We start from the raw sequence: 18048 nt of genomic DNA, 5'->3' as shown, positions 1-18048 counted from the left end.
CTACCATTCCTCTAGTGCCTGCTGCTGGTCCTAAGAGGGTCAAAGTATTGGATGGAGTGTCTAGATATGACAAAGGAGGGAAAGAAATTCTAGAGGCATCTAGTTGTAAAACATACAAGAAATGACAAAAGGGAGATTCAGAGCGGGATGGCCACCCCACAGCAAGGTGGCCAATAAATCTCAATTGTGGCTTCTTGTTAGGACTGGGTCCACGATAGGAAGACATCGAATTGTACACTTGCAACCACAGTCTGAAGCTAAAGAGACTAAGGAGAGGTTGCCTGTTAATATCGCAAACTGCCACCCAGTCACATAGCCATTTGCAGCCTGTCCATATTTTATTGAGATGAGCAATTACATGTCCTGTAATGGCAATGAAGCAATAAAATTTATGTCTTGTCATCTTTAACAAGATTAGACATAACCCTACTCATAAATGTAATACTGAGTGGAGATTTTTAAGAACATAAGTATAGTTAAGGATCCTCGAGTTTATCCCTCATAGTTAATTAAAATCCTCCCCAAGAATTGGCAGATGATAGATATAAGGACATTGAACCTTTTAATCCATGGAAGGGTGAACTAATGATTTTTCCATACCTTGCTCAGCTTCAGCGGGGTCTGCGCCTCACTGCATTTGTACCATATAGATTTCAGAAGAGCAGCAAAGGGAGTGACTCCGATCCCCGCGGCAATGCACACACTCACTGGGTAGTGAAATACATCTGTCAGGGCAGCTCCAAAGGGCCCGTCCACTGCCAGCCTGGAATCACAGAGAAACGCAGCCTATTTGACCTTCAGAACACCTTCGCTCGTGAACCCAAAACCATCTGCAGCTGGTGCTTTTTATAGGACGTGTTTGCCAGTGCATGCAGAGGTTGACTCTGTGCCTGAAAATGCCCTATTTGGAGAGCCTGGGGTTAGCATGAGGATTTCCAGCTCTGCCTTATTGGGAGACAACCAGGTTGTCCTGGCCCGGGCACTGTTCATAGAAGGACAAAGCCTGACATCTCTCGCTATAGCTCAGGCCTCTTCCATGTGGCATGCTCTCCTTACAGTTCTTAGAAGCTTGTTTTGGCTCCAAGTATTATTGAGGCTGCTGGAAGAGCCATCTCCCTTTCCACCCCAGTTGCCATCAGAGGGAAAAATCTGGAAGCATCAAGATAGCTTAGCAGGCTTCTCTTTCCTCTTCCTAGTATCATTCTCCCCTGTTTACTTTTGGTCACACATCTTAGTAGGTTTATGTAATTTTAGTCTAATGGAAGCCATTCATTTGGAATAAACATAATTTTGAAGTCATTTGTCAGTTCTGTGGAACTTCTAAAACCCATAATTTTAGATTATACTGACTCAAAATCTGTGGTAATTAGGCCTTGGGTAGCACTGGTATTTTTCTTTGCTTAGCAAATGTTTCTTAATAAGGATAAGGTATATTCACTGAATTAATAAGAGGGTCCTTAGTATGGTCCTATATAGGCTGGCCCCTGAATTCTTCTCCATCTCTCATCACTGGTTTTCACTCTGGTGAGATCTTAATATTCCTAAAATATTAAATACACAATACTCCCTACTGCCACGGGGCCTTTGCATATGATACCCTTTTCCCTTGGAATAATCTTCCCCAGTTTCTTTCCTTTTTTTTTTTTTGAGATGGAGTCTTGCTCTATCTCCAGGCTGGAGTGCAGCGATGCGATCTCGGCTCACTGCAACCTTCGCCTCCTGGGTTCAAGTGATTCTCCTGCCTCAGCCTCCCAAGTAGCTGCGACTACAGGCACGTGCCACCATGCCCAGCTAATTTTTTTGTATTTTTAGTAGAGACGGGATTTGACCATGTTGGCCAGGATGGTCTCGATCTCTTGACCTCGTGATCCGCCCGCCTCGGCCTCCCAACGTGCTGGGATTATAGGCGTGAGCCTCTGCACCTGGCATCTTCTCCAGTTTCTCCCCTCTCTCCTTAGTTAGTTAATAGTTATTCCTCTGGTAGGTCTTATCCAAATCATTCTTTTCCTGTGGAAGCCTTCTTGAACCCCTCAGGTTAGGTTAAATCCCCTCTTATATAATCTATAGCTACATGTTCCCCTCCTCTATAGTCCTCATCACAGCTGTAAGTTTACAATGTATTGGTGTGTGTGCATGATCTGATTGATGTCTGTCTAGAGCTGTGAGGTCTAGGAAAGTGGGAGTCAGGGCTCTCTTTGCTCACTGCTGTAATGCCAGCGCTCTCTGACATGAAGTTGTTCAATAACAATTGGTTGAATACATTGTAAAGGGAATGTTTAAAATATTTCAGTCAGCAGAATGTATTCAATAACCTCAACTATTCCAAAAGCACACATTTACATATGAACAAAGATATGCTAATTAAAAGGTTTCTGAGTTATTCATAACCATTCCCTAAGGGGTGTCTGTTGAAGGCACCGGTGGTTGGCCCATTTGGGCTTTACTATGTGTTCATGAAAGTTCAATTGGGTTTATTTTAAACTGTTCTATATGCCAGACTTCCTAATAATTCAAATGAACTCTCCTCAGGTTAATCTTAATTAATAAGGCTTTATTACATATTGATATATGGAAATGGAAGAATAAAAATAAAAGGTCATTAACCAGAAATGGTTAGTATCTTAGCCCACTGTAGATTATTCCATAAATAATTAGATAAAGGAAATTGAGAGAAAGAGAGAAAAAAACCCTGTACATAGATTAAAATGTCTTATTGTTCATTTTTTTAAAAGAATCAGTCGTATTAGGGATTTATTTGACACTGATTTAAAAAGATATCAATTAAATCCAAAGAAGAAATCCACAGAAATATACAATAAACAAATTTCTACATCTTTAGAATTGAAACTCAAAGCTACAGGAGAAAGTATTTAGTCTCCGTTCCCTGCTAATACAGTAATCCTCCTGCCACATCCCTGAGAGATGATCATATTCCGATGTTAAACTGCAGGGCACCTTGTTCCACTTAGGGGCAATTCTAAGTATTAGACAATTTTTTCTCGTGTCTTATTGAAATCTGTCTTCTGACAACTCTCATCTTTTGCCTTTCTGAGAAGCACATTCCAGATCTTTTTCCTTTTTTGCATCTCAGGCCTTTAAATAGTTGATCATAGCTATCATGACACCCCAGTTGTTCTTTTTTGGGCCCAAATTTCTCCATTTCTCCAGATTTTTGACAATCTGAATCAGCTTCCTTTGCACACATTTCTGTTTATCAAGTTTATGCAGCTATCCCTGCCTTGAGTCAGACACAGCGTTCCTAACAATGCTGCTCAGAAAATGATTCTTCTTGCCTGCATCCATGTCCTGTGAGTCCTTGTTGGATAGTTCAGCAGCACCCCACCCTACCCCATTAAGTTCCAATCTCATTTCTCTGAACTGACTGCGTTTACTCCTCTAATAAACACTTCCATTGCTATCTCTGTGGTAGGTGACCATTCTTATCTTGGTAATAATAATAGTAGTTAACTCTTTGAGCACTTACCGTGTGAGAAGTATTATGTTAAGTGTTTTTATGGACTGTTATATTTGATCTTAAACAAAGCCATGAGTACCTTTATTGTCATCTTCATTATACAGATGAAGAAACTGAGGCAGTGTGTTGCATACATTCTCCAAGATCATACACAAAGTTGGGCTTTGAACCCAGCTCATCTCACACTGCAGCCCCCAGCTGTGGGCACAGGATAACTTGCTGAAAATGCTATCAACTCTGAGAAATTCCTCTGTTTTCCTTCAGAAGGTCTAGTCTTTTGAAAGAGCTCACATTCTCTCCCTTTTTCTTGGGCTTAGAGGAAGAGGTTTCCTTGTTCTTTTTCTGGGCTTGCTTCTCCTCCTGGGCTTCTCACTCATGAATTCCAGGGGCTGGATTAAATTTGTCTGGGATCCAAAGCAGTAAAAAGATCTAGTGCTCTCCCCAATATGGTAAATTTAATTCAAAATTGAAACAGTGGGGAACTGTAAAATCATCCAAGGAAGTCCAATAACATCCTGATTCTTTGTATGTTGAAGATTTAAACAAATTCTAGTTTTTTGGAAGGCTTTGCCACTAATACATATGCCTACACACATACAGAGGCAGAGGGTGAAACAAATTAGTGAATGGAGGGAAGCAGCTCTGTTTATGACAACTCATTTTTATCGAGCCCATAATTACTTACTGAGTGACTGAGGGTCAGGGCCTGTTCTAGGCCCTGGGAATGGTAAAGTGAACCAAACAAAGCCCCTTTTCTCATAGAGCTTCCATTCTAGTGTGGAGAGATAGACAGTAAACAAACAATCAAGCAAATATTTAGCATGTCAGGTGGTGGTATGTACTATAAAGAAAAATAAAGTCAGCATGTGGCATCATGGTGATTGAGTGACTGCTGGGGGTTGTTTCATGTGGAGTGGGAAGGAAAGGCCTCACTAGAAGGAGACATTTGAACAGAGACCTGAAGGAAGAGAGGAAGCTGCCCAGCAGAGATGTGGGGAACAGCATTCCAGGTGGAGGGAACAGCAATGGCAAAGGCACTGAGGACTACATTTTCAGTGTGTGGGAACAACAAGAAAGCTGGAAGAGCTAAGCCCAGGAGGGAGCAGGAGGTGGAACAGATGAGCCCAAGGAGGCCCTGGGGATCCTGTTGGGCCTTGCAGCTGGCGATGCACTCCATAGGCAGAAAGCATATCAGCTACTGAGTAACGTGTACCGAGTTCTTCTTGGGGGACTGGCTGAAATGCTATCCAGTTTGTGAAGGGGAAGGGTGGTTGATAGAGCGGATAAGTGTACACACACAGGGCAGAAGCCAGATAGCAAAAAGGGTGAAGCCTTTTGCCTTGGCGTTGCCAAGGGGAGAGCAGGGACCGAGAAAGCAGTTAGATACTGTGCCCTGCATATATGTGTGTGTGTGTGTATGTGTGTGTGTGTGTGTGTGCTGGGGGGGTTGGTGAGGGTGGGGTGTTGTGCAGTGCTTCTACTTTTATGTCTGATTTTAAGCATTTGCACTGCACTCTGAACCTTAAAATTTTATTACATTGCTTCATTTCCACTATAAAAAAGAAAATAGTCAGGTGTTGTCGTCTGATCTGGGGCTCTGGATTGAGCAGATGATGTTTCTACTTGGCTTGGCATCATACCATTCTTGAGGACCGGGGTTTGAAAGGAAGCCTGTGACTCTTCCTACCCACTAAATACAACCAAGCCCAGCGGTGCAGCTACAGCTCAGTAGCCTATGAAAAGAGGGAAAGCAGGACGATAAGCTGATTACATTTTGTGTCTCAAATTTATTATGGTACCTTGTTTGTCACCAATAAATATTTGTCAAATTAAATGAGATAACGAATCCGTATTGGCTCCAGGGCTTCATTGATTCTTTTGTCAAATCTTTCCTCTGTATGCACTGCACGTCAGACACTGTTGTAGGCACCGGAGATTCCGAGGAGGAAAGACAATGTCCTGTCCTCAGGAACTTCCGTTCGAAGTGTCTCTACCGAGCTCCCTACCGAAGTGCTCACGGCAGTGGCTGCTTCTTGGTAGTTCCTGATACCCTCCAGGGATGGCAGAAGTAGGAATCTCTTGATGCTTCTTTTCAAATATGAAATTCTTCCAAAAATGTTTTTCTCATCATTTTTTTGGTGTCCCTGTTATTCCAGAGCCCCAAATGTGTGCTTTGTAAGCTTTTGGGTAATCCTGCGTGAAGAGTGGGAAGTGACCTGAAGCCATTGTTTACTGAACAGAGCCAAGGAGTGGTCATTTACATTGGCAATTCTGTCATGTGCCCACGCTTTTGCTTTATCTTTCCTCCTCCTTCTCCTCCTCCTCCTCCTCCTCCCCCCACTCCTCCTCCTCCTCCTTCTTTTTTTGAGACAAGGTCTGACTCTATCGCCCAGGCTGGAGTGCAGTGGCGTGATCTCGGCTCACTGCAACCTCTGCCTCCCAGGTTCAAGCAATTCTCCTGCCTCAGCCACCCAAATAGCTGAGATTACAGGCACGTGACACCACACCTGGCTAATTTTTGTATTTTTAGTAGAGGTGGGGTTTCGTCAGGTTGGCCAGGCTGGTCTCAAACTCCTGACCTCAAGTAATCTGCCCGCCTCGGCCTCCCAAAGTGCTGGGATAACAGGCGTGAGCCCAGGCTTTTCTGAATAGAGTGATGGTGTGGGTTGAGTTGTGTCCCCCATTGACATGTTAAAGTCCTAACCTCAGTACTTAGAACATGACCTTATTTAGAAATGGGATTGCAGACATAATGAATAAAGCTCAGATGAGGCCATGCAGGAGTGGTATGGGCCCTTATATCCAATATGACTAGGGTCTTTATAAGAAGAGGACACAGAAACATAGCATCCTTGTTATGAAGACCCGACTTTACAAATATAATTAAAAAAACTCAGACTGTGATAGAAAAAAATGCCTAGAGTTGTCTGACTCATTGCAGGCTACATAGAAGTAACCAGGTGATGCTTTAGGAGCTGGGAGAGAAAGCCCCTTCCTGGATCACCCTCTCTTGGCTGAACATCAGTTATTTTTTTCTGTTCTTCTTTTTTTTTTTTTTTTTTACAGAAATAGATGTATGTCTCCTAGAAGTCTACAAAGTTATACTTTTTATATACATTCTCAAATTTAGAACATGGGCTCAAACTCACCATCTAATAAAGATATTGCTGAATCTGGTGGCATGTTGATGCATTAAGATACCTTACTTTCTATAATATTGCGATTTATACATGAGAGAGATGGGCACAAACCTTGGCAGTCTCCAGGGCTCCTGGAGGGCCCGTCCCTCTGCCCCAAAGGCCTCCAGTAGCGCTGCCGTCCAGTCTCCCGCTGCCCGGATGTGCACGCTGAAGAAGTCTTCCTGGGGGGCAGAGGTAAGGGTGAAGGGGTGCCACTCCAGCGAGGATATGGCCGAGCACTGCACCAAGATGTACTGCCCTGGCGCCATTTTAAAGCCACGCTTTTTCATGTGAAGTTCCAGGACTCCGGAGGGGTGGCTTACCACCTACGTGAGAGCAAGAGAGTGGATTGCCTTTGTCCTCAAAATAATAAAGAAACACCTTTCATTCCATCAAAGGTGTTCACAGTTTTAGATGAGCTTGTTTCAGGTGTAATTTATATATCCCATCTGCTATTAGCTCCCAACGATATTTGCCACCACTTTCACATCTGTGTTTGCAACTCCAGCAAGAATGATGCTCCTCTGCTACAGAGGGCGGTGTTCGAAACAGCTGTACCCAGGTGCAATTGGTGCCCAGCACGGACATGGCCTAGAGTCCATGTGTCAAATGGCCAGGCTTTCCACAGCACAGTCAACCAGACCCAAGAGAGTAGAAGCTTGCATATTATTATTCTTAGGGTTATTAAAATAGTCACCATATTAGCTCTGGGTTTTTGACATCTAGGAACATTTTGTTAGCTTTTCCAATGATCTGCATCTTGTCTCAATGTCCTGTGAATTAACCCTCTTATTTCTTCAGGCTTAGTGAAAAAGGATCTTCAAACTCACTTCAAACTCTTTTCTTGTTTTAGTTGAGTCTACCTTCAAACTCTTTTCTTTTTAGTTGAGTCTTATCCCATGTCCTGACTCCACTGTGAGTTTTAGATGTAGGGAAGCATTGCGCAAGGTTTCTAGTAGTGTTTATAAAAGTTTTATGACTTGCTGCTTATCAGAGGGAAAGAGCTAATTTCCCTTCTTAGATTTCTATCTTGTTTCCTGAAAAATCTCTCCAGGCCCTCCCATCTTCTTTTGTGACAAGAGGTATAAGGGAACAAAATCTAGCATCTAGATACTGTGACAGTATTTTTCCATTCAAAAGAGAATTTCACAGCACTTTAATCATTGGTTCTAAGTTTTCCCTCTCCCTACTGGTATCTGTTCTGACACTGCGGTTAAATGGTCTCCCTAGTAACAGCTCGAGTAGGTTTCCAGAAGTTTTACAGTCTGGCTTTTGATACAGCCTGACATCCTTTGGTGCTTAACTTAAAAACAGCAACATAGAAACAGCTTAAAGCAGAAACAGGAAGCAATTTCTATACATCTGCTTTCATGAAGGTGGCTACAGAGATACAGGATTCTGTTAAAATTGTATTGGCAAAGTGGGATAGGCTTGGCTAATGGAGAATTTCTTCTTGGACATTTCAAAAACTAGGGGAGAGTATTTGGCACCTTTTCACTCTCCTAGGCATGCATTTTTTTGGTCTTGGTCTATCCCTTCCCAGCTTCCTCCAGCAAGAGGTAAACATTGTGAGGATGTAGAGATGCGAGAATGGGGAGCAAGCCTGAAAAATGCTACCAGGAGCATGCCGCTCATGAGGGTAGAACTCTGTCTTCATCCTTCCTCTCCATTTTTCTTCCCCACAGTGGTCCCTTTTGCTCTGAACCTTATGGTGACTGTTTCCCCTTCCTCTGCTTGGTAGTCCCCAGCGAGAGTGTATAGATTTGAAAATGTTATTTGTTTGCAAAATTTGTGTCTTTACTTGGTGAAGGAAGTGATTATCCTTCAAGTCACTATGACCCATGTAAAGCACACTCACTCCCCTTGCATTTCACCCTAGAGAGAAACCAAAATAAAGAAAAAGCGGATCATTCCAGTGCTGTACAATAAACCTTTATCAGAATTCCGTGTACCGTCTAGAGCCCTGATGCCTGTCTTCAGCAAAATTAGTCACACTAAAAGACGCTCAGGATACAAGCAATTATTAGAACAGAAGATGAGCCTCTAAATTACAGACAGTTCTGCAATAAAAATGGCAAATTAAAAACTTGGGCTAATAAAAAATTTTCATCTACACTCAGGCTTTTATTCAGACATAAAGCTACATGCATACCTTGGTAATGACAACTTCTTGTTGAAATCGCCAGAACCTAATTATTCTTTCACATGCATACAAGACTACAGGGCCTAAAATCCATTTCCAAGCCTGCGGAGAGTAGCAGAGAGAGAGAAAAAGGAATGAAAATAGAATCCAAATATTTTCAATTTGAACCAAATCAATATAAAACGTGACGGGGTTTAGACATTTTTCCTTTAACTTTGGGCCAGTTATCAACAACAAAGATGTCTCCTTGTATTATATACTATAACATTCAATTATTTCTTGAAGTCTACAAGCTTATTTAAGAGATTAAATTCTTCTATATTGGTTTTTATGCTTACTTGATCAATGATGCCTTTATGTAATTAGAAATAATTGAATTTGCAAAAAAATAAAAAAGCAGATTGATGTTTATGTTACATATGATAGGGTCATAAATGCTCCCAAACTCAAGCCAAAGTCAAAGCTACATTACTCACCCAACACAGGACACAAGAAATTGCATTTTAAAATCTCAAATAGTAATTTTTTGGGCCAAGAATGCATCACAACTAGAGGGTCTGCCTGAATAAACATAGAAATACACACACACACACACACACACACACAGAGTTATATAGAGTAAAATATAAAGTTAGTTTCCTGACACCTTAAATTTAAGTTTATCTAATCACAGCAAAAGGCTCAATAATTGTCTAGAGAATTGTGATGGTGAAAATGTCCTTTTTAAATCAGATGCTATGTGAACCTTTGGTGAGTATAATGTGCGTTACTGATGATCAATTTACCAGCAGGCTATTGTATCAGGTGCTCTGTACAACATAAGGTGTCTTCCTCAGTAAAAGGGAAGGGATGGGAAGTTACAAATTTTGAAGAGTTCTATTTGTACTGAACAATCCCATGAGGCATGTGTATTGTCTTGATTTTACAGAAGACGGAATTAAGACTCAGTCAGATCAACCAAATTGTCCAAGGTCATAAAGGGAAGAAGGTGTCTGGTAGAGATGTGAACTCAGATACGCCTGACTACCCAGCCTGAGTTCTTTCCAGGATCTCAGGCTACCTCCCACGTGCATTGCCATATTATCGTGGTCCTTTCCGTCCTGCCCTGAAATTGATACTGAGGCTTGTTTTCCAAAACATTAGAAACTCATGAACTCATTGAATTTTAGGATATTGAACGGTCTTGGAAATCTACTCTAATTCTTTTTTTTCTTTTTATAATTTTTATTATTTTAAATGGTCAAATAATAATTGTATATATTCACGAGGTACATAGTGATGTTTTGAAACACATAATGTATCATGATAAGGTCAGGGTATATTACTCTATTCATCATCTCGAACACTGATTATTTCTTTGTATTGGGAACATTCAATACCCTCTAATTCTTCTAGAATTAAAAGAAGGAAAATCCTGATATTCTGAGTTGCCTGGAGAGTCCAAAGTGGACCAGAGAGAGCCAGGGCTAGAACTCAAGCCTTTTCATGTGTCCCTACACTTCCTCCTAGGTTTTCTAAATCCACCCCCTTACTCCTTGAATAGTATCTAGGGAGGCAGGAAGGATGCCTCGTCTTTGGAACTCAGACATTCACCACCCCTCACCGACTGACCCGTTGCTCAGTGCTCCCTGACCAGTTGTCTGGCTCCGTTTCTTCTGTTGGTGGGTCACAAGCGTTTTAGCATTATTTTTACTTCCTTTGAGTCACCACTTTCTCATTTTGTCTATTTCTTTTTGTTGATTTCTGGGTCTCTTTGCGTGGTCCCTCTTCTCAACGACATCAACCATCTCTGCTTTTTTTTTTTTTTTTTTTTTTTTTCTCCTGGGGGACTCTTGGCCTCATAAAAGCTAGATCGATGGGGACAACACAAGGTAATTTGACCCACTTATTTTTTCTGCCTCAGTGAGGCCCAGCAATGTGATCGGAATAGCAAAGAGAATAAGCCTTTTGTCCCCCTATGCTGTGGATGACGTGGTGAAGATGATCAGAGTAAGGGAAACTAGGAAGCGTCCCTGGGAAGCATGGGGTTGGGCCAAGCAAAGGAATCCTTAGGTCTCTTAAGCTTGAATGAACCAGAAAGCTTTTTGAGAACTGCTTTGGATGTTTACAGAAGTGAGAGCAAGAACTGGCAGTTCTTTCTATGTGGGCTAAAAGAGATATTTGCAAAGACACTCACAGTCTTCATATATTTTTTTACAAATAATCTTCCCCACCCATTTTAGAGAGTTTGGGGGCATCACACACTTCATTTTGGTGATGTCAAATCAGACATGGTCTCTGATATTTTCCACGGTGATAAAATGTAATGGATTATTTTTCTTTCCATGGTTCAGGTAGGAGAATGTAAGCTATTAATCCCTGACTCCATCTCAACCTGAGTATATCCCTTGCTCCAAGAGGAGGTAGCCAGCGTGGTTACCTGTGTTGTGCCTGGAGCCCCTGGAAGTCAGGGCCTGAGGGAGAGATGGCCAGGGATGAATATTAGGGAACTGTCCTTGCAGTGATACCAGGGACAGACAAGAGTAAATCAAGACAAGGAGGCCTTGATTCAGAGCAAGAGGGATGTGTGCCAAGGTAGATGCTGGGCTGGGTGTCTGAAGACCTGATTCTGTCCTTGGGGCCACCACCCCTCATTCTGTGCCACTAGGCACATCTTGGGATTTATTATGTTCACAATTTCCTGTTTTGTAAAATGGGAACTAGCTGGAGAAGATTATGATTTAAGTTCCCTCCAAGCTGTTAAACAGTATGGCTTTATTCACAGAGATAAATAGAATGTTGGGGCTATGTACTTGTAGCTGGCAGCGGAGTGCTGACAAAATGGGGGTTATGGAAGCTGGAGATTTACAGTGAATGCTGTGGGGTGTGGAGGAGAAAGTTCACGGCCACAGAGTTAAGGGCTCTGATTCTTTGATGTGGCTTTACTGAGAATGCCTTTTGTGACCATAGGTAAGACACTGAAACTGCTTGGACCTCCATTTCCTCAGCCATTAAATAATGGGGAAGAACTATTTAGTATCTAAATTTCCTTAATGCTAAAATATTTCGTGGCTTCTTGGATTTATTTTCTTCTTCTCCAAAAAATACTCAAAAAGTCACGCTACAGTGAGTATTTTATGATAGAAATAAAACAATGTTGATTCAAAAGCCGCAATAATGAAACTTGTTTCCTTCGCTTTCACTCCTGGTTTTTCATTCCTACCAGAAAATAAGAACATGCTGGCTTTGATTTTATTTTATGTGTGTGTTTATGAATAGCCTCTTTTTCTAGACAATCAGCTCTCCTGGGGCAGGTCCCACGTCTCTGAATCCTGTCTAGTGCATTGCCAAGCAATACACTTAGGCACTCAGTGAAAGTTCGCTGAATTGACTCTACCTCGGTCAGGGCTTTCTCCTTTACCACTCACAGCCTTCCCTAGTAATTACAAAGTGTCAACCTTGTGGTTACGATTAGTTGATGCTGTAGTTAAATGACATAAAGTGCTTCTTTGGCCTAGGACGACCAGGCATCTTTTGAGACTGGATTGCATCAGAAGCAAACCAGGAATCTGGAGTCCTGTATGCCTCAGTGCATTTGGGCTGGAAAGGGAGACTGAGACAAGCAGGGGAGGGGGGACTGCCGGGTATAGTTGGTTTCTTTAATCAGTTCCGTTTATACGAGGTGAGGTACAAAGCATTCTCTGTCCTAACATTGGGAACAGTGCACCACTGAAGGAGAAATGATACATATTCTATTGATCAGAGCACCGTGAAAACGCCTTGAGTTAAGAGAGGCAAGGAAGGAGAAATGGAGCTTTGCAGAGACCGAGTAGGTGTGGTGCAGTGAAGCGCAGGAACCCTTCCTTGTCCTTGGGATGCCTTTCGGATTCAGTGTCTATAAGACATCAGAGAGAATATCGTACGGTTCAGCCAAGCGGTAATTGCATAGCCCACACACGCTTTGACTCAGGATCCATTACAAACAATGGGAGAGAGTGACACCCTGAGTTTGGGTGTGCAAGGAAGTGGAGCAGGGGAGAGTTAGAGGGAGACGAGTAAGGCCCCCTCTTAATGATAATTAATGCCAGCAGATGCTGCTGGGAGCAGGTCCTGGTCTGTATTCATGAGGTATGGGGGAGTATTGATTTTTTTATGGAGACGCTGTAGCTGAAAATTTTAGAGAGGTATTCATGTTCCTCATTAATATGCAGGTTGGATAGTGGCTACTGAGAGTTGAGTTTAAGACAGAGACAATCTATACTGGCCATTAAAAGAACCACAGTCTAATGGGCACATCTATTCCGGTTCTCTTGGTTTAAAACCTTCCTCCTAGTACTTTCACCCTTAAAATCCAGTGCTTAATTTAATATATTTGAGGTTTTTTTTTTTTAAACAATGCAATCACTTATATTCTTCATATGTTGATGACTTAATTTCCCAAATCTTCATCAATTATATATATTATACCCTGTTATTCCATGTTTTAAGTTACATATTTTTGGACACTTATTTCCTCCTACTTTTTATCTGCCAGCTGCATTTATTTTCTTTCAAGCATCACTTGGTTGTCCCAAAGATTTGCACTGTTCTAAGATACCAGAGGAGGCCAGATAGCAATATTATTTCTCTTTACCTACGCTACCAACTGTAATGGTTACCACCTACCCAGGAAATCTGACTTTTCAGATCTGTGGACATTGTCATCTACACAAATTAATTAAGTATCTTCTTGGCTAACGTCATCATTTTTTCAGTTACAGGAGCTTAATTAGAGCAAGAAGTAAATGCATTTGACACCCTAAGTTTTTGATCCCCAAATTTGTCGAAAGGAAGAAGGCAAGCTTATAAAGAAGGCCTGAGCCTCATTTGGCTGTTCATGGATCTAGGTTTGAGCGGCAGTGCTGGTAATTCTCGGACTGGGAGCAGGGGCAGTTATGCAGAGGACAGGTGGCCAAGGATGCGGGAGCACAGAGAAGGGTGGTGTGGCCCAAGGCTGACCCCTCCAGGGACATCAGTGTGCTGTTATGAATTCCCACAATATCAGACACTAGTATTTAAAGGTAAGTAGAAGAATACATTTCAAAGCTGAACATAGTGCTTTTGGCAGTAAACCTCTTTAAAAATTATCTGTAACTTGATTTCTCCATTAGCACACTTAATAAAGAGTTGGCTTTGTCTAGTGGGGAAATGTGCTTTCTTTTTTCCAAGCCTATAAAAGCTCTATATTTTAACTGCGGGGACATTTATTTTTAAAAGCTCCTGGGTTCATTCTTACCGAGGGTTCCTTGCCAGAAAATTGAGGCACGGGGCATTGGGCCACTGTCTGCCATTCTGCATAGCGGTCTCTACAGAAGGTGATGTTGTGCAGAGAGAGGCTGTCCTGGGTTTGGCCTCGAACAATCCGACTTGTTAATTAAGAAAAGCAAAACAAAACAGAAAACCAAAACGTCAGACTGATTTTGAGCAGTCTTGTTATCCCACAGATATACATTCTACAGTGAGCTTGGAAATATCACTTCCAGTTCTTGAAACTCAGGCTGTCATTCATTTCCCCCAGTTTCTTTCAAAATAAGCATTTAAGAAGCTTCGAGTAACTTTGAAGATCCCAGAAAAGAAGTGCCCCTCTGTGGTATCCTGTGTTAAATTGAAAGTGTCTATATTAGAGAATTCATAATGAAGGGAAATTGTTTGAACATATCCTTTTGTAGACTGTTGAATTTAATTAGGTTTCATCTTGTCCTGATTGCTGATTTGGGCTAATTGGCTAACTTTGCACTATTTGGTTCTTTTGCAGATTTATTTAACTTCTACCCTCGTTGGGTTGTTTCGGAGTGCTTAGAAGTCTTCCGGTGAAGAAGTCAAAAGAAGTGCCCAGAATAATGGTATTTTTTCCCCTAGTGACCACCAGCAAGCCAGCGTCTGACTCGGTCAGAATAGGTCACAATGGAGTGTGTCTTCAAGGTGGTATTGCTACATTAGGAATGGAAAAAGAAGGCAGTCTTAATGAATAGAGCACTGGACAAAGAGTCCTATAATCCTTCTATATTTTATTTGCCATGAGTGCACTCCTGACTGGCCTTTGACAAGTCGCTTTGGTACAAGCTCCTAGGGTTCTTCCTTGGTGCACAGACAGCAAAGCCCAAGACTTTCCCAAGGTCAGGGAATCTGGAAATTGTTTGGTTCCTAGGTGTTTGTGAATAAAAGGCATTGATCTGTTTTGAGAATCATGGTACTCTAGACTGAGAAACCTTAGCATCACACAGACTTATGTCCTGGACAGCCTGTGGAGTGGTGTGGACCCTGTTATATCACAGGGCATGGGAGGAGGGAGCAGTAATACGCCCTTGGAAACAGCCTTGTGTCAGCTAGAACTGACATCTTGGCTTTGTCCCAATCTGTTTCATGGAAGCCATCCAAACTTGATAACATCCCTCTGAGTTCGATGAGAAAAACTCTCTGTAAATCTCCAATGTACAAATGACGCCCAGACATAGGCAGGGTGAATAGTAAGTGAGAGTCAGAGGAAGGATTACAGACATTTAACACTTTCATTCTCAGGCTGTAGGCAGCATTCCCCGTAGTGTCTAAAAGAAGCCTCATCTTATTCCACAAACGCTGTATCTTTTAAAAATTTTAAACTTTTGAAATGGCTTCATCTATGCCATCCCATAATAGGAAGATTAGTGGGCCTTAACACATTCCAATAATCCTACTTTCACTTGGCACTTTGTGTAGAATTTGCAAATTGCTTTTGCTGTAAACAGTAGCTGTAGAATACTTCACGCTGAGAAGATTAAATGAGGCCCTTATCCTAAAATAAGCTTTTCAACTAGGTTAAAATGACTAAAAAATTTCATCTTATGAGATGTTATTTGGATATCAAAAATATCTCCAACGAAACACTGCCCATTGAAATTCTCTTGCGCTTCTACAGTGCACCAGGGTGTGGATGTGGGGGTTGTATGTTTAGTGGGGTAAGCACATGGTGTCTGTGAAGAGGGCTTCTAGACTCCCCTGGGTTATAGGTAGCCTCATAAATACGCTGAGGGGTCACAACCCCAGCGTCGTGAGCGGAATTAGCAGTAGGAAGCGGGGGAACTGACAATCTCTGAGTTGGAACACACTAGGACTACACACCATCCACCTTGCCCACCCCAAGTACAAAAAGGAATGGTGAGATTTCCACATTCAGAAGAGCCAATCCCGGAGAGTTCTAGGTGAAAGAAAATGGGAAGCCTCTAGCCAGGCACTAGAGGACGTGTGAACGTGGACTGACCCGGTTGCTAAGGCTCGGCAGAGGCACAGGCAGTCTTTTAGGGTAAAATGCACCCTCAGGGGCACTTCTTCCTTGGAGAATGTGTTTCTGTCCGCCAGCTGAGGGACAATGGGAGAAGTCTTAGGTACAGGCAGTGGCGGCGGCAGAACTGCGACCCCCTTCCAGAAGTAGGGGGCTGAGAAGACAGGAGCATGAAGGGTGAGGAGGGAGACTGGAGGGGTCATTGACTTGCAGAGGGACAAATCCCAAAGCATTGTCCGTGGGCTCTACATGGGACCCAGAGTCACCAAGGCATGTGTGACTTCCTAGGCCATGCTACTCTGCAGCTATGCACTTGCTCTTCCAGGTCCGTGCAGAGAGGGAGGCCACCTCCGGGACAGGACCCTCTGCACTCAGCAGTGGCAATGGTGGGAGAATGAGGGGCGGAAGAGGGTATTGTGCTGTGGAGGAGCAGAGGAGTTGCTGCTGGCAAGCCAAAAAGGGCATTAGCAACATTGCTGGCCGCATTCTTACTGGTGTTGAGGAAGGTTTAATTCATAAAATGGAAGACTTGTTCTGCCAGGGCTTGCTAAATCAGAGTAAAGGTTTGATGGTCTAAAGACTGGTGTCCTAGATCTGACTCTGTTGTTTATTCATCATGGGACCTTGAAGGCATCACTTAACCCTGAGAACACCTTTTTCCTTTTTATGAAATGGGGACAACAGCACCTTCTCTACGTGACAGGACTGTTGTGGCAGTTGAGTTGATCATGCATATGAATGTGCTTTGAAAATTGTAACATGGAAAAAATGGCAATCAGTTTTTGAAATAATTAAAAGGGACAAGCTAGTTCACAGACAGCAATTGATTCATTAGTCCAGGGCCATTTATTAATATTTAAAGGATTGAAAAACATTATATTTAAGGGATTTTGAACACATCAGGGGCTATGCTAGCTTCCTGATGAAGAGATGAACCGTATCAGGTGGGTATTGAATGCCAGAGCAGTGTTTTATGGGATGTCTGAGCAAAATGGAATCCTAGAGGTCAAATGGGGAAACTGAGGCCCAGAGGACCTGAAGGGCTCACTCTGATAACTGGTCTCAGAGCTGGATCTGGACCCCGCACCAGACTGCCCATGCCACACATTGTCCCTGCCTGAACACCAGGTTTCCTAGTTGATGGTTTTGGTTAAGCAGAAGTGAAATCTTGGTGTCAAAAATATATATCCTGAGTAATCCCACATAAATTGGATTGCAGAACAGGTGCTGAATGAAACATAGATCTACTGTCATCCTGCATTCATTAGAGTTCCTGAATTTTATAAACATGCCAAGACTCACTAACAGAGTCAGTGAGGAAAAATGAATATAATACTTCACCATCTATTAGCTTATTTTCAGTGTTACTGAAAAAGCGTTTGCCACAGTCAATGTGCTTTTCACACATTGTACAAGTCCTTTAGTCACTGCATGCTGGGATCCTTCATCTAAAAGACTTTCTAAGATTATTTTGGGACTCTCAGAGATAAAATCCTTGCAGAGGAGCACAGTGTGGACTTACCCCATCCCATGGATGGCCAGGCTGAGAAAGAAGACGATGAAAACATGGTGTGTGCACCAGAACAACTCATAGGAGGCCTGTCTGATGAACTCGGTTGATGAGGTCATGATCAAGACTAAAGCCAGAGAGATCACCAGGCCGGTGACGCCCGCTATTGTCCTTAGCAATTCAGTGGTTGTGTTCTAAAAAAAAAAAAAAAGAACACCGTGACAATAAATATCCTGGCACTTTTTTTTTTTTTTTCTTCACTTTTAGGACCAGTACTTGAGATTTCAAGCAGGGAGCCATTCACAGTGTTTCACGCAGAAGCATGTTAGCCTCAATGAGGATGCAGGCGCAACTCAAGAAGGAGCTTCCTCTTCCTCCCCCTTCCCACCAGCTTACGGTGGCTACTTGCTTTGCTAAAATTTCATAAAATACCATTTCATCTATCACATTTTTTAAATTTGTATA

General features: G+C 42.4%; 2 protein-coding genes across 2 annotated transcripts in view; both read right to left on the bottom strand.

The window, feature by feature from the left end:
- Window positions 1-18048, bottom strand: part of TFB1M (transcription factor B1, mitochondrial) — a 695218-nt gene that overhangs the window by 175401 nt on the left and 501769 nt on the right. The gene's annotated exons all lie outside the window — the stretch shown is intronic.
- The window catches only part of NOX3 (NADPH oxidase 3), a 60426-nt gene that overhangs the window by 27238 nt on the left and 15140 nt on the right, over window positions 1-18048 (bottom strand). The window contains exons 6-10 of the mRNA XM_050786789.1: window positions 17596-17777; window positions 14052-14181; window positions 8807-8899; window positions 6727-6980; window positions 601-763 (exon numbers count right to left, since the gene is read on the bottom strand). Of these exons, the coding sequence (XP_050642746.1) occupies window positions 601-763; window positions 6727-6980; window positions 8807-8899; window positions 14052-14181; window positions 17596-17777 (822 nt within the window). The remainder of the gene's footprint in view (window positions 1-600; window positions 764-6726; window positions 6981-8806; window positions 8900-14051; window positions 14182-17595; window positions 17778-18048) is intronic.

The sequence above is a fragment of the Macaca thibetana genome, chromosome 4, assembly GCF_024542745.1.
Source record: "Macaca thibetana thibetana isolate TM-01 chromosome 4, ASM2454274v1, whole genome shotgun sequence".
Classification (NCBI taxonomy): domain Eukaryota; kingdom Metazoa; phylum Chordata; class Mammalia; order Primates; family Cercopithecidae; genus Macaca; species Macaca thibetana.
The sequence above is the reverse complement of the archived record's forward strand: the minus strand, read 5'-3'. Positions and strand labels throughout refer to the sequence as shown.